General features: G+C 41.5%; 1 protein-coding gene across 3 annotated transcripts in view; it reads right to left on the bottom strand.

Annotated features, from left to right (window-relative positions):
* The window catches only part of ralgapa2 (Ral GTPase activating protein catalytic subunit alpha 2), a 124,502-nt gene that overhangs the window by 23,159 nt on the left and 75,122 nt on the right, over positions 1-26,221 (bottom strand). For 2 of the 3 annotated variants that reach the window (XM_041812392.1, XM_041812393.1), the window contains exons 32-38: positions 23,084-23,261; positions 18,127-18,961; positions 17,447-17,518; positions 16,715-16,838; positions 14,752-14,907; positions 11,858-12,016; positions 9,539-9,666 (exon numbers count right to left, since the gene is read on the bottom strand). In XM_041812392.1, coding sequence (XP_041668326.1) covers positions 9,539-9,666; positions 11,858-12,016; positions 14,752-14,907; positions 16,715-16,838; positions 17,447-17,518; positions 18,127-18,961; positions 23,084-23,261 — 1,652 coding nt within the window. Of the gene's footprint in view, positions 1-9,538; positions 9,667-11,857; positions 12,017-14,751; positions 14,908-16,714; positions 16,839-16,867; positions 17,253-17,446; positions 17,519-18,126; positions 18,962-23,083; positions 23,262-26,221 lie in introns of those variants that run through there. The other variant, XM_041812394.1, reaches the window with a different exon arrangement.

The following is a 26,221-nucleotide window of genomic DNA, read 5'->3' as shown; positions in this document are numbered from 1 at the left end:
TTGTCAGCAAAGGCAGATACAAAAACAAGTGGGTGTAGCTAGAGAGGCCTAGCTATATCCGTCTGCACAAAGCCCCATTCCAAAGCCCCCTGGCTTGAAGATCTGAGGATAAATAACACTCATTAGAATAACAAAAGCTATAGATTTGTACCCAAAATCAGCCAGAGTCTCATCAATAGTAATTAGAAGCTATACATAACTAATGAAGATGTGTACACTACATTAAACAAAGGGTCTGAGGGCTATTGTGTGTGGCACAACCACAATAAGAATAAACAGCATGAATTCTATTAACACTAACATTAAATAATGTGTTGAACCAATCCAAACTATAATGCTTATAACGTATGATAAAAGAAGCCTCCAGATTTTAAGACACAAGGGTAATATTTCAGTGTTTTCTCTCTGTCCACGGAGTGAATCACTCTTCTGTGACATCAAACTCAGTAATATATGGCCTGTAACAGAGGAGAGAGACAGGAAGATTTGTCCGCCATTTCTCAGTACATCTCATCTAGCTAGAACCACCACTTGAAAATAAAACAGACTACGTGTATTAACACATCAAAGGCTGCTCGCTGTAAGAAGAGGCAGACGATGCACAGAGATGCATACTTAAATGTTTTATTTTTTTAGGCCTTTGTTTGCCTCACCTTGTTTGTCAATGCAAAAAATTCCATTTAATGCAAAAATGCAAATGCTGCAAGGCACAAGGACATCCTTTAAAAGAGAACAATGGACACAGGCCAATAGAAGAGGAGACACTGCCTTTGAACCATTTAAAGAGGCATTAATGTTCAACTTATAAATAATCAACTAATACCTTCTTAAAACAGCCTATTAAGTCTATGACAGTGGAAGCAAAGCAGTCTTATGAAGAAAAAAGAGCAATCCTATTCTCCTAAAATAAAAAAGAAAGAATTGAGAATTCAACAGCCAAAAGGACAAAGAGACCCATAATGTCAGAAGATGTTCGCACAAGAGTCCAGAAAAACTCAAGGCCACATCAGAGACCAAGAGATTCCGGTGGTGAATGATGAGTGACATTTCAGTGACATTTCCCAGCAGCATTCAATGCGGGGCTGTCTCAAGACGGTGTCAGAAATATCTATGGATATGCTTGCATGTGACACTGGCGTTAAGGGATGCAGGCTCTTTCAGGGGATGGCCTCAGCTCTGGGGCTGGTGATGAGGAGCATGGACCCTGGGAGATTGAATGGTAATCACTGGAGCACAGATAATGGATGATTGAAGGCTCTCTCTACGCCGCTGTTGGATTTCAATATCAGAGGGGCCCTAGAATTGGGATTCTTATCAGGGGCGGTGTGTCAAACAAAGGAGAGCTGAGCATGAAATATGGGGTCTAACTCAGGCACACGACCATGGCGATTAGCACAAGGATAAAAAAGGCCGCACAAACAAAAGAGGGCAGCCTCAGCCGGACAAAGGCCTGTCCACTGCCTTGTAACAAGAGACATGGAAGGAAGAGGGGACATAAAGGAAGTGAGAGAGTACTTGGTGTTTAAAGAAGGGCAGGACAAGAGTTTTGCTGAGATGGCTGAAAGATGAATAGTGACAGAGGCGACGGTTAAAGAGTGTTCCAGATTCCCTGCTTCTGAAGAGGAATAATAGACCAGCAGGGATGAAATGCAATATACCCCACCTCAAAGCAATTCATTCACATCCAAACAAACACATATTGTCATTGATGTCCACACTCACACGCACAGACGCACATGATGGCATGAGGCTTCACATCTCTGCCAAGTCCATCACAACAACAACACCAAAACAAACAAACAAACAAACAAAAAATTCTCATTTATCACTGAATTCCAAGTGCTCCAGCCTGCCAGGAAAACTCATTAACCCTCCCTTCAAAAACCCTGAGACAAAAGAGGAGAAATAACATAACTAATCAATGAGAACGCACCCATCAAGGGGGGGGCAAGAACACACATTCATTTGGATAACCTGAGAGGGCTAATAGCTTTTGCCTTAGTTTTAAGCTGGTTGGCTATGGGGCGGAGAAAGAAAGTTCATTAATTAAACAGGACCAGGGGGGAACAGATGGAATGGCTAGCTGGATGCTTATCACTTAAAGCAGACAGACAGGTTTTTACCCCCATGCTACAAGCAGCGCCACCACACATCAATCACAATGTCTGCAATTCAGTTGGTACTAGTCCAGTGGTGACACTAAGGTCAGTTTAGAAATGATCAATTAGCAAGAAAGAAACTTAGCAAGACAAAACTGGAACATTTGTACAGTTAATACAGGCGAGGTTCCTGATGATTAAAAAAAAGAAACAATCACAACAACCTTAGTCATTCTTTACTTATATTTACAAGCCTATTTTGGATTATCTTATACAAGCAGGACGACCTATTCATGTATATTAAATAGGGATGCACGATATTGGATTTTTTGCCGATATCTGATATGCCGATATTTACAGATTCATTTTAGCCAATACCGATATCGATATTGATATTTAAATATGCTCTTCAGACAAGAAATTTCAGTCCTTTGGACACACTTTAGAGTTTGAGGATGACCAAGAAAACAAATTTTAGGCCTTAAAAACACTTGAAAGTTTAAAGAATGAGGGTAATTAAAAAAAATAGACCTATACTGACACAGGTCTGTTAGTTCAGCCTAAAATTCCACTAACTTATTAGTATATATGGACAAAATTTACAGTTGATATAAGCTGAAACAAACAGACAAAATATCAGCTAAAAATATCAGCGGAAATTTTAATATCTGCCGATACCGATATCAGACCGATAATATTGTGCATCCCTGATATTAAATATATTATAAATGTAATTAAAGTCCTTGCTGCCTTTTAAATCTGTAGCAATCAATTCAGAGCTTTAATGGGAAGTGGGAGATCTCTGTGAAGTGGCAGCATTATGCATGGCTTAAAACATTTTTAAATTTAAAGTTAGAAAAGGTGAAAATACGATAAGTGTTATTTTCTCATTAAATGTCTGAATGTTTAAAGAATATGTGATGCATATTTTATATGCATGAGGAGTAACGAGTTGTGTAAATCTATACTGTCTGAGATATAACTTTGTGCCAACAAAAAAAGAAACTGGTCTCAGAATAAAGCACCTGCACTTGAATTTTTAATGTACTCTGAGGATAAATTGCAACCTTTCCATGTCATTTTCCCTGTAAGTCTAAGATGTGCTTGGGGCAGTGAGCGGGACTTAAAAAAAACAACAGTCTTGCTTGCTTTCACTTTGCTGCTTGTGCTAACAAACAAACAGATGTCAGACACGAATGCATAACAGACGGCGAGAGAAGGGGGGGGGGGCATGGAGATGGGGGTTCAAGTTTATAAATACACAGAGCATGACATTCTTTGGGTTGCACTTAGCTATGCAGTTTCTAAGCGTAGTAGAAAAAATCTTTGTTTATCATTAATCCCAGTCAACATGTTACTTAAACTCACAGTCAACATGACATGAAATTAATAGTTGAATAAATAAAACTATACTATACTTGAAGGAATTACATCTGTTAATGAGTAAATTTAGCAAAACAAAAAAAAAACAAAAACAAAACAATGACCATTTTTCATAAAGGTTTTAGTATGCCCAAAAAACCCCAACACTTCAGAATGAAGGCAGCTTCTGTACACAAACACAAATGTACCAACAGGCACAACAGTTTCACACCAGCAGTGTCTGTACGCTTCCCTAGGCGGGGCTTTGGGACCCTGCTGTTGGCCGTCTGGTTCCACGCCTGCTCTACCTGTGTTTAAAAGGGGTGGCCCCCATGAAGCTCAGACCTCAGAGTGCAGGCAGGGATGGGCTGGGCCCCCAGGGCTTTCAGGGTGTGGGTGCCATGCAGCGGACGCCTTTTGTTACAGGCTGGGTGGCAAGGAGGAGGAGGAACTGATGTTGGGGGGGTGGGGGATGGATGAAAAAAAAATGAGTAATGCTATGAGTCACTCTGCAAGAGCAGCAGGGGAGGGAGACAGGGAGAGGGGGGAATGGGGGGGTTGAAGGGAGAGAATACTTTTGCATGTTGTATGAAGCTAGACGCCATATGCCATCCGAGCTGGACAGCCTCCTGAGTCAGAGCTCTTGGTTTGACAGGCCTGTGCTTGCCCCCTCCTCACCCCCAAAGCAACCCCCTTCTTCTCTAACTAACACCCTCCTCCCCTAGGCCTTCCTGAGCACCAGCTATTGGATAAGCAATTGCCTTGGTTGTGCATGGACTGCGCTACGTGGATTCGTATGCGTTTTTGAGGGGGGGTACTCAGTGATCTGAACACATCGGACATTGTCGTGAATCCCAGTAGGAACAGCTGGTCAGCTGGAGAGAAGGGTGGGAGGGGGTTGGGATAAGGAGGGGAAAAAGATGGGAGGCAGTGCGCTACACTGATAATGGGATTAGGTTAAAACATTCAGGGGGGAGAGACCCCTTCTCTCTGTGTAGCCTCACAAATACTGCATAAACTCACAACAGCTCTAATAAAGCCAATGCCAGCCTTCACCCAAAAGACTGGCCAACTCCAAGCAGAAAATCAGAAATGATCCCCCTCCGAAACTCAGCCTTAACCACCTCCAACTGGATATAATTATAATAAAACTTCACTTTTACGCAACAAGTCAGTGGTTTTTGAAGACATTCACTGTACACTGATGAACTATCCTAATCAGAGTGTTTCACTGGTCACCCATGTTTTCCATAAACAGGAAGTTGGCTAGTTAAACCCATATCAGCTCAAACCATTTCATGAATCCAGCACATAATGACAAGCTTGGCGTCTCACTGTGCCCAGTCAAGCACTGTGTTCCACAGTGATATAGACTGCTGAGTATTATCTATGAGACTGCTGACAGTTATGACACAACAGCTGGCAAATTAGACCTATCAGTGATGCTAAATAATTCATGTGAGACAACACTAACATGGCAGATCCTATTCATGACATCCCATCATGCATACAGGCGCACTTTCATCTCTGCTAGGTGAGAAATCTTACAGTACAATAAAGAACACGCTGCTGCAGGACGGAGACACATTGAGGGTAGACAATAAGTTGCTCAGAAGGGGTGTGAGAAAGTGTCATTGTAAATGCAATGGCTATAATAATGATGATGGTGTCTGGGGGAGTTGGTGTAGAAACGGCACACAAAGGAGTGCATACAGGATGTCATACAGATATATATTTCTCTCATTAATTTACACACATTACCTCTTCATGAAAAAGTATAAACAGAATTTTAGAATTTTTTGCACATCTATAAAAAAGAAAACCCTGAAATATCAGATTAATATAAGTATTCAGATTCTTCACTTAGTTGAATCACCTTTAGCAGAAATTACAGCCCCTGAGTATTTTTGAATATGAGGCAACAAGCTTTGCAAACCTGGACTGGGAGATTTTCTGCCATTCTTCTTTGCAAGTCCTCTTAAGCTCAGTCAGGTTGGACGGGGACCACTAGTGGACAGCCATTTCCAGTCTCTCCGGAGATGTTCAGTAGGGTTCAAGTCAGCTCTAGGTGGGCCACTCTAGGACATTCACAGAAATGCCTTGAAGCCACTCCTGTGTTGTCTTTGCTGTGTAATTAGGGGTAGTGTCATGCTGGAGGGTGAACCTTCAACCCCATCTGAGGTCATGAGTACAGTGAAACAGGTTTTCATTGAGGAAATTGCTGTACTTTGCTCCATACAGCTTTCTCTCAACTCTGACCGGTCTCCCTTTCCCTGCTGCTGAAAAACAGCCCCACAGCATGATGCTGCCACCACCATGCCTCACTGTAGGGATGGTATTGGGCAGGTGATGAGTGGTGCCTGGCTTCCTCCAGAGACATAACATTGAGAACTGAGGCCAAACAGTTCAGTCTTGTTTTTCACAGTCTGAGAGTCCTCCAGGTACGTTTTTGTTAACTCCAAGCAGGCAGTTTTTTGCACTGAGGAGTGGTTCCCATCTAGCCACTCTGCCATAAAGCCCACATTAGTGGAGGGCTGCAGTAATGTTTGTTTATCTGGAACTTTGTCCCATCAGGATCTCTGGAGCTCAGACAGAGTGACCATTGGATTCTTGGTCTCCTCTCTTACTAAGGTCCCTCTCTCCCAATCACTCAGTTTGGTTGGGCTACCAGCTCTTGGAAGACCCTTTCCACATAGGAATTATGGAGGCCACTTCGCTCTTGGGAACCTCCAGGGCAGCAGAATCGTAATAATCCTGTATCTGAGGTCTGCAGGAGGTTCCTTTGACCTAATGGCTTAGTTTTTACTCTGATATACCTTGTCAGCTGTGAGGCCTTCTATAGAGAGCTGTGTGTCTTGCCAAATCATCTCAAATCAATTAAATTTACCACAGGTAGACTCCAATCATGGTGTAGACATGGGAGTCACCTGAGTTTTAAGTGTTGTTGCAAAGGGTCTGAATACTTATGCCAATGTGATATTTTAGTTTTTTCTTAATACATTTGCAAAAAAATCTAAAATTCTTTGTCATGATGGGGTACTCAGAGTAGAATAATGAGGAAAAAACTAATAAAACGACCATAACATCAGGCTGCAACATAAGAAATTTAAAGAGGAGAAGGGGGGGGGGTCTGAAAACTTTCTGAATGCGCTGTATAGATCATGTTCATTTGACTTTCATTGAAATTATGTACATCTTCTTTTGGCAAACAGAGGAACTAGCAGACTTTAGAGATGCTCACATAAGCATCAAAACATGACAGACTTCAACAGCTCTCTGGGTTCCCCTGAAAGGATCAAGGCTCCCTCTTTTTTTGCTATTAAACACATACACACACACACACACACACACACCCTAAAAGCCTGGCTCGCATGACTGGCGATGGGCAGAAACAGATTATGGTTATTGATCGTTGCCTGGAGATGGATCTGTCTGTGTGTGTGTCAGCACAGAAGATGGGGACTGAGGGCAGTGTGCAAAAACTATTGATTCAATCCAGTAGGGAGGCTGTGTCTCTAAATCAAGGTCAGTTCCGCACTATCACACTTATTAGAAACTTGCAACCCCTCCAAAACACTTGCACACCGGTTTTCCTCCTCAAAAATATCCCTATCACAAAGAGTGAAGGAAGCCAAATCAAACTCAAGTGCTTATGAGGAGAGAGGAGGATCCCAGCTTCAGGATGAAGGTATTACACCACAATATGAAGAAACTTTGACATTAATCATAGTGCAACCCTAATCCAGTGACGGTCTAGGTTCAGATGACACAAACTCATTTTGTTCTTTAAACCACTATGTTACAAACCTTCTTCCTCATACAGTGGTTAGTACCATTAACAGAGAAAATAATGTTCAGTTATTCCATTTGACTGCTGATGAGTCAATAATTAGAGTGGTGGTTTAGTGGAAAATCTTAAGATGCTTTAAATTGAATATTTTGTGGTCAAAATTTAAAATGGGGTCGACTAGTTGCAGACAATACACTTAGAACACACAAAGCCTGACCAGCTGCTTTTTCCATCAGGCATATAAATAATAGATGATACATTATGAGTCGTCTGTGAAAGGCTCTTGCTGTGGTGGCCATGAGGCCATGGATACTTTTTGACAGAGTGAACTGACGCAAATTATAACCGACAATGAGAGATGGAGACTGTATAAACAAAAAGGCAAACAAACAAAAAAAAAGAAATAAAAAACAACTGCTTCCACAAATCAGTTCCAGAGGAAAAGAATAGAGAGGGGAAATAGATAAAGTATGTGATGAAGAAAACAAGTGAGAAGGGGGCTGAGGGGAATTCATTTGTAAAGCAGTCAGCCTTTCTGTGCCTGTATTTCTGAAAATTTTCATGGCAGTCATTTTTCAATATCAAATCCTATTAGTCAGAGAGTTCCTGTGAGCGCTGCAGCAGGCTGCTGGAGTCCTCTCGAACCATGTGACAGAGCAGGAGAGGGAGCCACACAGGGGTCATATAGACTTCTCTGAAGAAATATTCAACTAATTACTCCGGAGAGTGGCCTCACAGGCAGAGAGCAGACTGTGGATTGTTAAAGCATCATGAAGGGGCAAAGTAAGGATGAGGATTTTCATGAAGCATGAAAAATCATTACACAGAAAACTGGGTCACTGCTGCAACCCATGACAAATACCTTTTTCTATACATATTCTCTTTTCTTGAATGACTGGGTCTGATTTTTAACTGTATTTTATGTATTTATTCTGTCCTTACAACCTCTCTTCTTGATACGCCAAAAAAAAAAAACACACACTCAGTTACTAATTCTGGGAGCACATTTGGCTTGGCACATTCAGTCATCTCTTCTCTTGGAGTGTGTGAGGCCTGGCAGCCAATCAGTGCCAGGACTCCAGAGGCAGTGCTTATCTCCTCTCATAGATCATGCCTTTGTGCTTTCTGCTCCTCTGCTAAGGAATGCCAGGTAAGGCTTTTGTGGCCCACCACAGGCCCAGAACCTTCCAATTCACCCCCCACCCCCTGAGGCTCACAGAGACGGGCAGGCCTGTGGCTGCCCCCCTCTGGCACTGAGAGTCACACTGGGCTAATTCACTTGGCGTCGGGTAACAGACATCTGTCACTCAGGATGCCCCCAGGGACCTAGAGACAAGGCCTGATACATGGTGGGGGGGCCAGAGGATGTGAAAGCATACAGGCAGATACATACTGACACACATACAACTGTAAACAAGGTACACTTCTCCAAAATTATTTACAGTAAAAGACTGTAATATGAGTTTAAAAATATGTCCATTCCTTACAATAGATATTAATCTTCCAACTATATAAAAGCTCCTTGGGGGAGGTTTCTATAGCATTCACTAGAAGGACAGCGTGGTTCTTTTGAGGCAGTGCTGTACATGCTGTCCGAGGAGGAGTAGAGTGTTAAGGGATATCAGTCCCCCCCAGGGGCCATCCTGACTCTGCACCCCCCCCCCCCGCCGCCTTACCCCTCAACTCTGAGCTGCCGGCATTCACATGCTAATTCATCTCCATTGGTGATTACACTCCCTTTAAACCAACTGACAACTACAGCTGGAGTCAAGCTCTTAACGGCACACTGTTGGATGGTTGGGTGGAGGGATGGAAAGATGAGAATGCATGTATGTTTGTGTGCTTGTGTCTGTATGCACTTGTATTTGTAGAGGGTGCTCTTATTTTGGCTCTCCTTGTGCTCCATAAAACAGTAGTGATAGATGATGACACATTATCAGTGCTCCTGCTCAAAACAGCCTCACATAACCTCCCATGATGCTCCAGGCTGTGAAACAGCCCCAGCCTAATAGCTGTATGTAAATCAGCCAGCCCATAAAGATCAGTGTCAGCACTCAGCTGTGTACGTTGGCCGACGTGACAACCACGCCACATGTCTCAGTGAATTTACCCAAATAAGCCACTGGTGGTGCTGAAATAAAAGATCAGTTGTGTTGAACATTTAATGAAGCTGTTTAGAAGTAGTTCTTGAAACATGTTCACAGCCTTAATGATCTCTGTGTTTGTAATAAGTGGTTGATTTTTAAAAATATATTTTCAATGCACAAGGCATGTGAGTAAAGGATACAAGCTCTGGTAGAGTGTGAGTCGCGACTTGACAGCTCTGCTGGCATTGATACAGGTCGCCCGCACCAAGCTTGGAAGCAGCATCCCAGTTATGATGGCGCCATTAAAGAGAGGCCCAAAGAAAGGAACCTGGGGTGGTACAACAAACAGAAAGAATAGAGAAAAAGTAAGAACAGCACACAAAAACTAAAAATCCACACTTATTTTCTTCAGGGTCTTTTCATTGTCTTTGCAAGTTGTTGATGTGGAATCTTTTTTTTTTTTGTTGTTGTTGTTTTTTTCACCATTTATCCATCTGTTTAGGGCAAGGGTTCAAGTTGAAATTGGATTTTTACCTAACTTTGCATGACAACCAAACATATCTAATGCGAATCAATGTTAGGTAAATGAAATTAAAATGACAATCAATACTAAACAATGCTCTCATATTGAGCTACTAAACAAATACAAAGGGGCAATATGCATTTTAGCAGCAGCATGCGATTGTGTGTGGGTACACGCGTCTGTTCATGCATATTGGAAGGGGGCCCTTAATCACTGCGGCTCAATGGTCGTTGACCTGGAAGTTGACGTGAATGTCAAAGTCTCTCCAAAAGGTCCTGCTGTCTACAACTTGGCAGTCCGGTTTGAATAATAACCTGTCAAATCACACCATATGGATTTTAACCAAAACTGACCAAAAGACCGTGCAGTGGCAGCATTTCCCAACTGTGCTACTGGCCTTGGGAGATACTGAAAATAATAAATGCTGAGCAACCTAGATGATAGTCATACAGAAAGTGATGTAGACCTATCTTGACATATGAAGTGGTTCATTCCTAGACAGGATACTTCACTACCTAGAAGACCACACATGGGAAGCACCAAGCCCCGTTGACGTTGCCTTTTGAAGGCAGCTCTGCTGTGCCACAGTTACCCCTTATCTTCAATGTCAAATGAACAGAGACAGAATGGTAGGCCAGAGTAGTTCAGCAGCTGAGTCGACACAAGAGGTAGAACCAGAGACCAAACAGGCCAGTGAAACAGTGAATTGAAAGAACAGAACACAGCCTTGGGCCCATTGTTTCCATTTCGATTAATGGCCCCTGGTGTAGCAACTAGTAGGGGTCGGTCGTTATTGTGTTTTTTGGGGCCAATATCAATTATAAGTAATTCATGAAACTGATAACCAATATTTGGAACTGATATGGCATTATTATGACACACAAAATAAAAAAATGTTGCCCTAGTGCTATCAACATTAGAAACAGAACAGAGCAACACAGTAGCTGCAGGAAAACAGGATTGTGTCATTGGCGCCCAGGCTTAAGTGTTGATTGGCCAGTGACTTCTGACATCTAGCCAATCAGATTGTGTTGTGCAAAGGAACAAAGTGGAACCAAAGTAATGCCCTTTTCATCTGTGAAATTTTATCTATTATCAGTAAAATAAAGTGCAGATACAGATAATCATCCAAATGCTAGGTAATGGCCTCAATAATTGGCCAGGACAACAATCGCTCAACCCCTAGCAAGATGTAGCTTGGATGTAGCTATAGTTCAGCAGCAGTTTTACAGAAATGTGCCACTTTTCTTTATCTAAACAAAAGCAAAGTGCCAAACTGAAAGCTTCTCTTGGTAGAGATGTTTTTGCTCTTCTCCTGACTGGCCTCAGCCTGAGTTTTATCCACATCAAGCCCCACTGCTAACAAACGACAACTGAATTTGTCTGCTGAACACAGGTTCTCACCAGTGCTCTGCATGCTTGTAATTTCATTTTGCTCTGATCAGCTTGTTATGAATGGGACAGATCACTTTCCAAGTATTTTTTGAAAAGTCCTGCCCTTTCCAAACACTGCCTATGGGAGCTTTCACAGATGAATGTGACATATATCCATGCAACGGATGTATGAAATAGTCTATCTGGTGTGTCAGGTTAAACACTGATAGCTCTGAGAGCACGAACTCAGTGTGGGTAATAATACACTGTTGATGCTGGAGTAGAGGGAACCTCAGATCACTTAGACTAAAACCACAACAGAAAAAAAACAAAAAACAAAAAGCAAAACAATAATATGCACAGCAAAATGTGAAAAGGAAGTAAGAGTTAAGGATTGCTTTGACTCTTAAATAGAGAAATAACTGCAGTGCTGGTAAGTGGTTCATAGATTTTTTCATTACTTCTCGGAAATTAGACACTGCTGTCTAAAAAAAAAAAACATTTAAAACAAATAATCAAATAATGTTCACATGCAATTAAAATGACTGATGATAAAGTACCCCTCTTTTAATCCTATGTTTGACAAGGGCTTTAGCAACACTTACTGACTATTATAATTTACCTGTGGCTTCTTCATAATTTGGATGAAATACATGTGGTTCTTCATTGGGTAGATGACAATCAGCACGTCACCAAAGTCCGTTGGGATGATTCCTCGTCGATAGTCCCTGGTGTGCTCTGACCACACTATGTGTACCTCATCATTTCCCAGGTGACGCAGCTGCCAAACAAACAAAATCAGCCTAATAAAGTGCCTGGAAAGTGCAGGTAATTTTCATTGCTATGGTGATATGGACAGGAACACAAATTTAGTGAAACTAGGACATGTTTCTTGGCCAAATCCTTCAGCCCACACCAACCCCTGAGAGAACTGATGTCCCTACTGTAGAAGAGTTAAATGATATTTATGAAATAAAAAAACTAATAAACAAATTACTATTAAGTGTATTAAAATACTTTGTTATCTGTCAATAGACAAATAAATACACATTTCATTTGTGTTTCTTTTGTTGCTGGTGCTGTTAGTGTATTCTAAAGATGAAACACAGATGCAGCAGGTACAGGGGCAAGCTGAGCTTGTAATTTAAATCAAAATGACACACCTTGTTGGAAAACAATGGTTTAAATGGGGGTCTGTGCTCTGGTTTTGACTATTTTTATAGCTTTTCATTACAAATTCAAATTGCAAACCCAAAATGCACAAAATTGAGCATTTCAAAACCAAATAATTCAAATCCAATTAACTTTACCCATCAGAGATTAAATTGCCTCCAATTCCCACTATTCACACACACAAATGAAACTGGGCAGGGCAGGAAAAAACCCTTTAATGACAGGAAATTGACCTACGCTAGTTTGAAATAGGTAAACAGCTTTCCTCCTACCAAGGATAAATGAAGGGACACAGCTACATAATCCTTCACTTGTTAGCTTGTAGTTCAGTGATGCTTTCTGGGGTATCATGGACACTGAAAAGTGAGCCTCTACTCAGAAGCAAACATCTGCCAATGTACTGTGGGCCTAATGAGCCATTAAGAAGCATGCCCTCGCCACCAAAAATGCAATTAGCACATTCTATTATAAGCCCTTAATTATGGTAATACGGTAATCTTAAACAAATCCACGGCATGCTGATTACTGAAGCCTGCCAGTGCAGTTTGTCTGTCCAAGGATCAGCAGGTACCAAACAGGTCAGTCACTGGGACAATTTCAAATAAAATGTTGAATATGCATTTGCACTGGACAATAAACATGTTAATTTGGGTTAAGATATTAGCATTTGCATGATCTTAGAGTTTAATGAGGATGCTTATGCTCGAGTCAATCATCTCCTGCACCAATCTATTTTGTTACCAACATCCACATTTGAGAATTCTTTAATAAGATTTGTTTCAAGTCAAAGGCTCTTGTCCAATTAGCTGTCTTTGACCTCCCACCCACTCAACAGGCTTCACATACATAAAGACAGCAGATCAGAAGACCTCAGAACACAAGAGGCATCTTAGAAAAACAACTTTAAGCAGCTCTGTTAAGCTTTGTTGCCAGGAGGTGAATGGGATAGCTAAGGCATTTATTCATCTCCTTGTCTTTTTCTCAGATGCACATACACATGTATGCAGTCCACACAGCCTGACCCCGACCCTGCAGGTCACTTCTATAACCACATTACTGAAGCCAGCTGCTACTGCTACAGCCTGCACTGCCCTAAAACCCACAATTGGATTGAGAAATCCATGGTTTTCCATCTTTTCTTTTTGGTTTAGCTTTTCCCCCTCAATTGTCTACAAACAGGCAATCTGCCCAGAAAGAATTGCCCCATCCACTGCACCCCCACAGTATTGCCTCCTTGGGTACAGGCCACAAAGTGGTGACTGCTGGACTAAAAGTGTTATTTTTAAATCGACAGGGAAACATCCTACAGACAAAGCCAGTTTCACATTCCAATTCTTTGTACCACTTTCTCTTCTGTCTACCCTAAAATCTTTTTTCTGAAGTATCCATGCATGCAGTCAGCCTGCCAATTTCTTTGCTGCCTGTGGCTCGTGTGTGGATTTCTGCAAGGTGAGCATCAAAAATGACAGAAGTTCCTGGTGAAATGAACAGAAGCGGAGTTGCAGCACACTCCACTTTAGGCATGGCAGCCCCTCCAGCTACTCAATCTGGACAACTGAATTCAAATCTTTATCCAGTCTAACTAATTTTACAGTCTCTATGCAGAGGTTTGAGACAGGTTTTAAGGGAGTAGGGGTCTATTTATGAGACAGAGACAGGGAGATGTGTGGAGGATTGGAGGGGGCTGGATATGATGAACGCCTGATGAATTTCCCTTCTCAGCAGGGTACTGCATGAGAAGATTGGCAGCACGGGCAGGGGCCTAGCGGCTCATTTTTTTTGTGCTAACTGCCACTGGTGCACTACAGCTCAGAATCTCACTGCAGTACCCAATCGATCGCTCCTGTGGCGGCAGCAGGAATTGGATAAAAGGATCCTTGCCGGCATCCGGCCGGCGCCTGCCCTAGCAGGGAGAGCTAATGGCTGAATCCAGGCCCTGGTCACAGCACACAGGGAGGGGTGCATGGGCTAGCAGAATCACAGTCATTACCACCACGGCACATGCCCTCTCTTCACTCACGCGCCTACGACTCTCTACTCTTCAGGCCTGCCTGGCTGGGGTCACTAATCAATGCCCGCACTCTGGAGTCACACCTCCTGATCACAGCTTAACACAAAGCTGAAGGCTACAACAACATACTGCTATGGTCAGGTAGGACTGTGTAGCCATTTCACTGCAACAATCAGGAAAAGCGGTAATGCCTCCATTACCTTGATATTCTGATCTCATGTGGTGGCAATTGTTCAATACATCTTGCTTTAAGTGAAATGACATGGGCAGGCAGCATTTGACTGACTATCGTTTCAGAGGATTAAAAGATAATTAAAAATAGGACTTCTTACCTTTTTGGTGAGGCAATCATCAGAATCCGATGGCATGCGAGTAGAAACATGGAAGATGGCTTCCACGGTGGAGGTAGCATAATAAGGAGCCGTTAAACCTGTGCTGCCATTCCTCTGTAGGCCACCCATAAAGCCACAGTGTGTTGCCAGGTCCACCTGAGGAATACAGGTACAATTTTGGGTGTTCTGCTTGTGCCTGTACAACTGGGTTCATATGTATCAATGGATATAAATGCTTTTCTGGCCTACAGATGGAGATCGTAAATTTGTATTGATATTGATACCCTTATTGATACTCCTCATTGGTCTGAGTCCTTATCTAAACCACTGTTGAGACTTTTTTATTCTTTGGTGGAAAGACAGAAAGGTTAACAAATATTTACAACAGAAGTGGTCTGAGCTGAGTAGACTGAGTTAAAAAGTGATGATTCAGTCCGTCATGTCTACTAGTATTTCATATCACCCTCATACAAAGTCTTCATAGTCACAACTGTATTTATTGAAGTTTCTCCTTAAAAACTCAGGGGTGGAAAGGAACTCATTATATTTACTGTAACCAAGTAGGTTTTTAGGGGTACTTGTAATTTTTTCAAGTAAATATGAAATCACTGCTTTTATTTCTACTTGAGCAAGTTTTAAACAGAGTAACTTTACTTTTACTGGAATGATTCCACATCAGAACCCAAAACAGCTGATGAATGCTGTTTTTTTGTTCATGTTTCTGGTGGATTGTTGTTGTTTTTGATGTGAGAAAACATTTGAAGTTATCCCCTGAGTTATACATTCCACTTGTGACTTTAGGTGTCCCTAAGGCATGCATAGTGACAATTCTTCATCTTTAGCTACTTTCACACTGCCTCTCTTTTCCGTGTCTGTTACGCCTTCGTTCCGCAACGCCGTTCTGTGTGAAAGCGATTGTTCCACAACGGGGTAGACCCATCTTACCACAGATTTTTAAGACTTACTGCTGCTCTGTCAAATTATTGATTATCTCTTTCTAGAGTTTTAGCTTAACTGTATGTCGTGTTGACTAATACAGACACATTTAAAGTGTTTAAATTTAACTCTAGGATTTTAATTAACACTTTATCATGGGGTGGTTTGAGATCTATTCTCTTGTTGTTGTGTATAAAGAAAGATAAGATTGAACTGTACAACTCCTCAGTAGCTACTCAGTACTCAGTGTTTTGAGTTTATATTAGATACTTTTTACTTTTACTTGAGTAGATTTATAGACCAGTACGTTTTCCTCTACTTAAGTAAACTCTAACTAGAGTAACTGTACTTTTACTTGGGTACAATAGTCATGTACTTTTTCCCACCTCTGCAAAAACAAAATGTTTCTTTTTTGTGTGACATTTAAACATATGACATCTAGGGTACAGTTCCTAATTTACTGAGGTTACCCGAACACATCATACATCACCATCTTTCAGCTTGCTTTAAGTTTGCTAATTAACTTAAATGTTGCCAATTCTACCATGGATTTCTACACTTGGTTATTATTTTTAACTAATGGGACTTGCTGCTTGCTAAAGTTAAGGATTACTTTTCAGCATGTTTGTGAGTAGATGGGGGGATAAATTGTCCTGGAGCAGCTAATGTCAGAGATATGATTGCATGTTGCTTCCAGAGCAGGTGGATATGATCGCAAGTTATGGGCAGGCAATGCCTTTTTTCTTTCAGCTGAAAGGTAAAGGTACCACATTTTGCTTACACAGACGCACAATGCTGGTGTGCTTCTAACTTATGTTCTCCTTGCAAGAACCAATGCATGCTTTTGGATCAGTGGTATCATAAAGTGACACTACGTCACAGAGCCGGTCAGACTTGATAGCAGTATTGATAAACTAAAACGTTATTGACATTTGAGTATTTGAAAATTCAGAATCATGCCTTTACAGATCCGGGTTTCGATACCCATCCCTAGTCTGGCTGCACTTACGGGTGCGATTAACCTCACCTCCCATCCCAGTCCAGACACAAAGTCTTCATAAGCCTGGCTGCCTGCGCTGTTTGACAAGATGGAGCACTTGTCCTCTTGGCCCTCTCCAATGTAGAACACTGCAATCTTGTGTGTCTCCCGACTGCAGAAAAAAACACAAAGTAATATATGTTAAAGAAAAACAGAGCAGTAGATAATTTTTTAAACCCACGACAAAGTGAAAAGCTTCTACTAGCAATAGATTAAAAAATGCTTAGAAATGAGAATGCATATATTTAAATCTCTGTACCTTACTTATCATGGTTATTTTGTATGCGAGGGTAATTGAGATGAATAAAATCAGGAGAACAGAAAGCGACAAATACAACTTAGCTTAATTTTTCAATCATCTCTCCAGCTTCAATATGACTTTCTAAAAAGGCAGCAGACCCCCTCTGCTTTCCCTGTTGCCATGGCAGTACATCATAGTGGGGTAGATCGAGGGCACTTTGCATGCTTGCGCACAGGTTGTTATTGCCCAACCAATTCAGGCCATCTGAGAAAATAAGGTCCATTCCTGGAGAAATTCTTTAATAAGCTCTTGTCATTAGCAATATGTGGAGTACATATGGATTAGACTTCAAGAGATGATAAATCAAAGGGGCAGCAGAAAAGATACTGTGGACTTTCAGCACTTTGATCAGAAAAACACTTATAAAGAGACAGACAGAGGACACATCATGTTCAACATAAAATTATATTCATCATTACCACTGTCTGGAATCCAGGTTCTTCAGTTCCCGTAGGAGTTTGGAGTTTTTCTTCAACAAATGGAAACTTTTCCTGTTTGAGAGACAGTATTTTACCAATTCTGTAAACGAAATACAATTGAGGAAACTGCTATTGTGGCAGCAGTAAAGAGCTATTTGAAAAACTATCATTATCTGCAAGCAAAATGTCAAACAAATTTTTGTTTTGAAGTAAAGATTAACAAAGGAAAATGGGCACAGGTGCAAAAAGCAATCTCCTACTAGTTGTGTGCATGATGCACCACCACCATTAAGAGGTGTAAGCTTTTAATTTACAGGGAAGCACAGCAAAGATGTAGCTCTGCATGGTAGACCTTAGTGAAAACAGCTGGGCACCTTTACCCTGTGGAGAGGAGATTAAGACACTGCAGACACCAGTGTGCTTTTAAGTTTTGTCTCTCTCAGTAACGAGAAAACAGCTGTGATACTTGGGAAACGGAGCAAGTAACTCAGGTTAAAAATTACAATGACCTATGTGTAACATGTCTTTCTCATTTCTCCTCTGGCTACAATTAAAATGTGCTTTTTTAAATGATAAGAGGGTCAAATGACTTCTCACTCTCACAAATATCTTTTCCCTCCCCCAGTACAATGCAAATAATGCAGCTAAAAAATCTTATGCAATATCAGCTGACAGGGTACCTGCGATCCCAAGAGTTCATGCCAAGGTCATTAAGCAGCAGCCGGCAGAAGTAAAAAGGAGCTTTTGGTTCCTGATGGGATGGTTCCTTCTGGCAGGCAGCTCGAAAGCTTACATCAGCATCCCACCTCGTCACTTGCTCTTCCTCCTGCTGAGTTTGACGTAGAATGGCATCCAGGATGGCACTCTCTTGCTCTAGGCTCATGCCATGGGGTAAGGGGGCAGGCTGATTGAGCCTAAGTTGTGGCTGAGGCAGACATTCTGGGCTGCTTTGGCCAAGGTCATCCAAAAGCCTATCCAAAATATCTACGTCTTCTTCCTCACAGCAGTCAGACAGGGAGTCTGAGACTGAGGATTTACTTTTGTACAGCCCCTTTGTTGGAGAGCTCGGCTGTTTTTTGCTGTGAGTGACAGTTGTTGTGGTAGATAGAGGTTGATCAACTGCACTAAAAACTCCAATGTCATCAGAGTCATCCTGGGTGGTGCAGTAAAGGATTGAGCCATCCCAGGAATATTTGCCTGAGATGTCCCGGACAATGACACGCACTTGGGAGGAAGGTTGAGGGGGCTGTCCAACAGTGGGGGTCTCAGAAGGAATCTGCAGGTAGGACACCAACGTGCTGTCATTGAAGACAAACAGCTGCAGGTTGGGACTTTTGAAGACCTCAGATGACAGCTCTGACGACTCCACGTATGGATTGTCATGATTTTCGCTGACTAGACTATGGAGAAGCGCAGGGCCACCGCTCAGTGGATGATGGCCCAGATGGTTCACCAAGTGTGTCATGACCATCCGTGCTGTCAGAGGTATCAGCTCCATGTTCCGACGTCGTTTTTCTAATGGAAAAACATGAGGATGAATACTAAATCTGCACCTCTAAAGTAAATACATGTCAGAAAAAAATAAAATAAGATCACAAAACAGCACGTGACACTCTTTTATCACATGTCCAGTGCAGATGTAGCTGACAAAATTTCAAAAGCCCTGCATATGTGTGTCAGCATGCTATCTTCTCTGTTAGCTCTTCCTACAAAGCCAAATCTCATTTATGACTACTAATAGAGGAACTTTATTCATTTCACACAAAAGCTTGGTGAGTAGATAGCATCTAATCATAACAGACAACTCTGAAAAGCCCATTGAGTCTTCTTACAATGGACAAGTGTAAGGACTGGCTAAGTGCTAATGAGAACCACCTATTTTACAGGCTGCTTAATAGGGCTCTACTTATTGAATTGCATTTATGTAAATGTGCAGGTTTTTACTACCAAGTGAAAGACATGCCTTGCTTTATTCTGCAGTAATGTGGGGGAAAACAAGAAGATGCACTCTTGCATTGTGACAGTGCTATCAATACCATCATCCCCCATCAAAGTGGAGAAAGCTCTTTAGAAAGCAGGCCAAGCTGCATTAGAGATGCTCTGGCCCTTTGATGTGACTTGATCAATATGAGGAGGGGGCATGAATGTAACTGGGCCGGCACTCTTTGGTTTGCCCTTTTGATAGTATTTTGTTATTTCTACCAAGACTCTGTGCAGCTGTGCACAAAAAGAGGTGTGGTGAAATTTTCAAGGCAAAGCCTTCTGTTCAGATTTCTAACATTGTTTCAGTAGACATGTGTTCTCTGTATTTGAATTAAAAAGACTTTTTAGAAGTTGAGCACATAAGGGGAAGAGGAATACATTGACTAATGGAATCACAAGGTCGCAAAGAAGGAAGAAAAAAAATCACATTTTTATCAAACCCCATAATGGCTCTTCTCTCTAGGGCTGAGTACTAATGCGAACATTCCATTCCCTGCAATGGTTGATTTTCTTTTCATACTTTTAATAAGATATTGACATTTAATGGTGAGTCTCCAAATGGATGGACTACACTGAGTTTGCTTTTTCCTTAATCCTTTTTGGGGATAAATATATGTCTCTGTGATCCCTTAGAAGTGTAGTATGGAGCTGAAATACAGCTCTGTGTCAAAGTCTGATCAGAGTTATTCACCAGTGACAGCTGATAGCAAACCATGAACTGAGTTTTTACTCTGTCACACATGTGTGCCTAGACATTGTGACATGGACACAAAATTGCATTGAATAAATCCAGCAAATCTGTATATGCCAGCAAGGCAGATCCTTCAATAGCTTTACAAAGCAGATGGACTGGCCAGATTCCATGTCCATCATTAGGTAGATCCATCCGGCAAAGCTCTTATCTAAAAAAAATTGTGCCTGGTCTGAGAAAGGACTGGACTGGACCAATCAGTGTAATCAGTGCAGCAGTGGTAGCTACAGGTGGGGTTAAGTCGTTCTCCCAGTCGCTCTTGATAGCAAACACTGAAGCAATTAGCTTGGTTAAAGCCACTGCAGTAGCTTTACAAGAACTGTAAATCTCTTTAATAAAGAAGTGCAAAGATTTTCACTGAAAGCTTTTCGAGTCAGACAGGGTGATTTTGCTCGTCTCCTGATCAGCCTTGGCATGACTTTCTCAAGATTTACAAGTATGGTTTAGTTGTATTGCAAGCTGCTTCACTGGCAACAATGACTGCTGCTATCGAAGCGATAGCTTTTATGTACCATCAGCAGCAGTTTTTATCAGAACTGGACAACATTTCTTTAATGAATGATGAGCAAAGAACCACACTGAAAGCCTTTCTTGGCAAAAAATAGGGTTTCTTTCTTCTCCAGACTGGCCTCTGCTTTAGTTTGATTCACCAACTGGCTCCACCTTTCAAGAACAACAGAATAGGTCAACCAAGCTGTATAACTGTGGCTGCCCACTACATCAATACACTGCATTCCAAATTATTATGCAAATTGGATTTTAGTGTCATAAACATTCAATCTATTTGTTTTTCAATTAGACTCATAGATGGTATTGTGTCCCAAGGCTCTTTGGATTACCGAAATCAATCTCAGACATCTGTGATAATTAGTTTGCCAGGTGAGCCCAACTAAAGGAAAACTACTTAAGAAGGACGTTCCACATTACTAAGCAGGCCACAGGTTTCAGCAATATGGGAAAGAAAAAGGATCTCTCTACTGCTGAAAAGCCTCAAATAGAGCAATGACTTGACAAGGTATTAAAACATTAGATATTTCACGAAAACTTGAGTGTGGTCATCATACTGTGAATACATTTGAGCTCAGACAAGTTGTGCAGATAAAGGCATAATGAGGAAGGTTTCTGCTTTCATCAGATTAAGAGAGCAGTTGCTAAAATGCCATTACAAAGCAGCAAACAGGTATTTGAAGCTGCTAGTGCCTCTGGAGTCCCACAAACCTTAATGTGTAGGATCCTCCAGAGGTTTGCAGTCGTGCATAAACCTACTATTCGGCCTACCCCAACCAATGATCACAAGCAGAAACGGTTGCAGTGGGCCCAGAAATACATGAAGACTCATTTTCAAACAGTCTTGTTTACTGATGAGTGCCGTGCAACCCTGGATGGTCCAGCTGGATGGAGTAGTGGATGTTGGAGGATGGCCACCATGTCTCAACGAGGTTGCGACGTCAGCAAGGAGGTCGCAGTGTCATGTTCTGGGCTGGAATCATGGGGAGAGAGCTAGTAAGCCCCTATAGGGTCCCTGAAGGTGTGAAAATGACCTTGGCAGGGTATATAGAGTTTCTGACTGACCACTTTCTTCCATAGTACAAAAAGAAGAACAGTGCCTTCCATCTGAAAATTATCTTCATGCATAACAATGCACCATCTCATGTTGCAAAGAATACCTCTGTGTCATTGGCTGCTATGGGCATAAAAGGAGAGAAACTCATGATGTGGCCCCCCATCCTCCCCTGACCTCAACCCTATTGAGAACCTTTGGAGCATCCTCAAGCTAAAGATCTATGAGGGTGGGAGGCAGTTCACATCAAAACAGCAGCTCTGGGAGGCTGTTCTGACATCTTGCAACGAAATCCAAGCAGAAACTCTCCACAAAAACTCACAAATTCAATGGATGCAAGAATTGTGAAGGTGATATCAAAGAAGAGGTCCTGTGTTGACATGGAACTTGGCCTGTTAAGATGTTTTTGATTGAAATAGCTTTTGATATCAGTAAAGATGACCTTCCAATGCTGCAAATTCAACAAATGACCATTTTCAGTTCTTTACAACCTATAAAATGTTTTGGAACTCTGTTATGCATAATAATTTGAAACAGTGCATTTTGAGTTTTGTTTTTTTTTTTTTTTTGAAAAAAAAAAAAAAAAAAAAAAAAAAAAAAATCATTAGGAGGTTTGTTCAATAACATTTGAATTAAGCTCTAACAGTTGATGACTTGAAAATTATACCGACTGTCATTTACATCGATTTTTGGGAAAATCAGTAAAATATAATTTCCATAATTTGGAGTGCAGTGTATGTGTCGATGCTCTGATTGGAGCATAATGAATGTGAAAGACAGGATGTTTGTTCAATCAACCTCCAAGAACTTTTTGAAAACCCTGTCTTTCCTTAACACTGTCAATGGGAGGTTTCCCCGATGATGTGAAAAAACAATATGCAATATTATATATTTGAAACAATCTTTCTGGCATGTCAGGTTAGTCCTTCAACATAGCAGATAGAAAAATGGAAGATGGGAACCAATACATTTACATGTACAGTTAAGTTGAACTATAGTTTTTGACTACTGTCATTGTCTGAGTGTACAAGCGCCATGGGAAATTCAATTTGCTGATGGAAGTAATGGCAGACAACAAGGCAACTGTATGTTGTGCTTGGCATTTTACTATTTAACTCTAGGGTCAAAGCCCGACGTGGAGGCTGTGGAGCATGCCCACAAGGACTGGTCCAGTTTGGGTTTGACTGAGGTGTATACATAAAACAGTTATGCATTATCTAGGCGTGTAAATTTGACTTTCAGAAATTTGCTTCAGTTTTTTTTATTTTTTTTTATCAGGCATACAGATTAAATTAAAATTTTCAACTTGCATGTAAAAGTACAGACTGGCTTCATTTCTTACCCTCAGCTACAGTGAGTAGGTTCCCGAAGTCAGTGCTTGTTATCTGAGAGGGTGGCGGCTCAAAGCTCTTAACCTGACCCAACATGAGGTCATAGTCAGTTGACAAGTCTGACAGGCTGAGGAGGTAGTGGCTCTGTTGGGTGTGCAGGTTGGAGCCAGCCACACAGCAGTGCAGCACCTGAGAAAGAGCAGAAAAGAGGTGTGACTTGAGCCACTTTTACACATGCACTCCTGAAAATGTTGAAAATTCTGACCCTTAAATTAATGCTAACAACATACTGATGAACAGCAAATGGTAAAATGAAGCAGATTGTACTGGTTATGTGCCTAAAGTTTATGTAAGCTGAAGTTGGAGTAAAAAGTTCTGCTGTTTGAGTCACACATACAGCTCACACCCCAAATGTTTTAGTAATGTGAGAGAGCACCATTAGTGCTCATATCCAGTACCTTGGTGGATCTTTTTGATTACATGACTTGTACTGTAATGGGGAACATGGCTGTCCTGTTGGATATAATGTGTCTGGTGAGAAAATGCAACGTGACACTCCTTCTGGCCTGTTTGAGATTGACATTATCCAGGAGCGCATGAAAGGAGTATACCGTCTATTTAAATCAGAACAGTGAAGAAGGGGGAGAGAAAAGGAGAGAAAGGAGGGTCTTTATTGCCACTAATCCATTTCTCCTGTGATGTGTGAGTGTATCGATCTACATAACAGATGGCAGAGCATCCGTTGGCAGGGCTAGATAAGGCGCACTGGGGCAGTTGATTACAGCCATTGGACAGGTTTACACAGTTTGATTTAATTAAGACTTTATCCTTGTGCTCAGCTCCCACCACAAACATGCACACACAATCAAAAACACACCTGTATACCGTACAATCTGAGTGGAGTTTAGGTGCCACATACGACTGGGTAAAACATATGACTAATGTATGTAAATGCGGGGGCCTCTCATTCAGAGTAGCGCAACTTGGGTAAAGCCATGCAAAGGCTAATCCCATTCAGTACTCACATACGCTCATACTTGGCTAAGAGACGCTCAGAGAGGCATGCTGGCCCTGCCATCTGAAACAGTATTGTGTGTGGCAATGTAGACAGTATGTGGATGATTCCACTGAGCAGACCTCTGGGTGCATGGGGGAGGGATTGGAAGCTTGTTGCTGAAAAGACCTGCACCAAACAGCTGCTACACCAAAGCACCGAAGAGGTTCCTCTGTGGAGAGGTGGTGAGACAGAAAGGGAGGGGGAAACCCCAAAGCTGTGCTTGACAACTAAGTGACTGCACTTCGCATAGCAACAGTTCCTGTATTGTAACGCACAGCGAAACAGGCGCACTGTACTAAACCCAGCACAGACCATATAGATAAATGAGTCTGCCTATGTACACATTCAAGACAAATAAAGAAAAATGCAAACAGAATAATGCAGGTGCACACATGCACAACTGTACCTATCATCTCTGCTTCTCTTGCACACAACACACATGCACACACACAAGAGTGGTGCAGCTGGCTGCTAAGACAGGCGGAGAAAGCAGATGGAGAAGCTTGAACAGAACTCCACTGAACCAATAAGGTCTGGTGTAATGTTGCTCTTTATATCATCTGCATGCTGTTGGACTTCAAAACAACTCTTTCTCCTTAGAATGGATGGCATGATCTACTTTCAGTAGCTGGGAATATTTTTGTACTAATGTTTAAAGGTCTGAGATTAAATAAACCTAAACAGAACAAAATGATACATGATAACTAAAAGGGCTATGCCAGTGCAAAAGTAAAAAGGAGATGGTTTCTCTTAGTGCAACTATGATTAGCAAGCAGTGGGTCTATGGAAGATTTTGAGCTTGATATAGCATTAATTTTGTCACACCTTATGATGCCTTGCTCCATATATTTTTCCTAATGAAACCCAGAGGGGGCATGCCTTTTGTGTGCTGATAGACAACCAATCATCCCTAATTGTCTTTTCTTTCATAGCAGCTGCAGTTGCTCTCATATTAAGACATATTCCATTCAAATGTTTAGGACAACCATTTATAGCCAAAGCTTATCAAGTGGACAAAGGGTTCTGTTTGAATAATTGGACCATTTCTTATCAGGGGTGACATCCTTACAAAGATCTGCCGTTGACCGCATCTGCCCAGACAGGAGGGAATGAATAATACCTCATTCATTTGTGCCTGAAGCTTGGCCCTCATCCTCAGGGTCAGGCCATAAAATAAGGGGTTGGAGACACAGAGAAATAGCTTGAATCCTGAGTATTTTACAAATGATGTCTATGCAACCTCTAACAAATTTTTAAATATTCCTGCATTTGATAAAATGCCACAAGAATGAGTCAACTATGGATAGCTGTACCACTATAATGTTGAAAGAGGCATATTCATGAGACCATGATGGAGGTGAGTCTAATTAAAGTGGCCAGCCCATTTGGAGGGGTTGGGTTGGGGGTGAAGGTGTCAAGGCTGAAGTTATTGTGTCTGTGGGCAAAGAGTAAAAAGAATGTCTTAAGAGTAATTTGGTAAGAAGCAAGCTATTAAGTTTCAAAAGTCATATTAATCACATCACAAAAATCCTCATTTTACCCCTAAAAAGACTTTAAAAATAAGAAACTCCGTCAGCATCCGATGCAGAGAAGCCAATACATCTATAACCAGCAGACCGGAATACTGTAATTATTTATTCACTGGAATCCCAAAGTCATCTCTTCAGTAGTTACGATTTAAATGCAGCAGTAAGTGTCCTTACCAGAACAATTAAGTTTGAGCACATCACACCAGACCTCAAGTCCCTTCATTGGCTCCTGGTTCAAACTAGGATTGATTTTAAGATTCTGCTTCTTGTGTACAAAGCTTTAAAGTTATACACCAACTAGAAACTTCAGAAAATTCAGATCCATAGGCAGCAGCTTTTTGACCATTCCACGTATAAATTCCAAAGCAGAGGAGGCTACTGTCAGTTTTTGTACCCAAAGTAAATGGAACTCCCAGGCTGAAGACCTGAGAGGGGCTCCACAGATGAATAATTTTAAAAGCAGGTTAAAATTTCTACTTTTTGCATCAGTTTATGGTTAGGTCTCTGTGTGCTTGCGTTTTTTATTCTGTGTGGTTGTGTTGTATGTGTTTTGATATCTTGCT

This window comes from Cheilinus undulatus, linkage group 18, assembly GCF_018320785.1.
Source record: "Cheilinus undulatus linkage group 18, ASM1832078v1, whole genome shotgun sequence".
NCBI classification, from domain to species: Eukaryota; Metazoa; Chordata; class Actinopteri; order Labriformes; family Labridae; genus Cheilinus; species Cheilinus undulatus.
The sequence above is the reverse complement of the archived record's forward strand: the minus strand, read 5'-3'. Positions and strand labels throughout refer to the sequence as shown.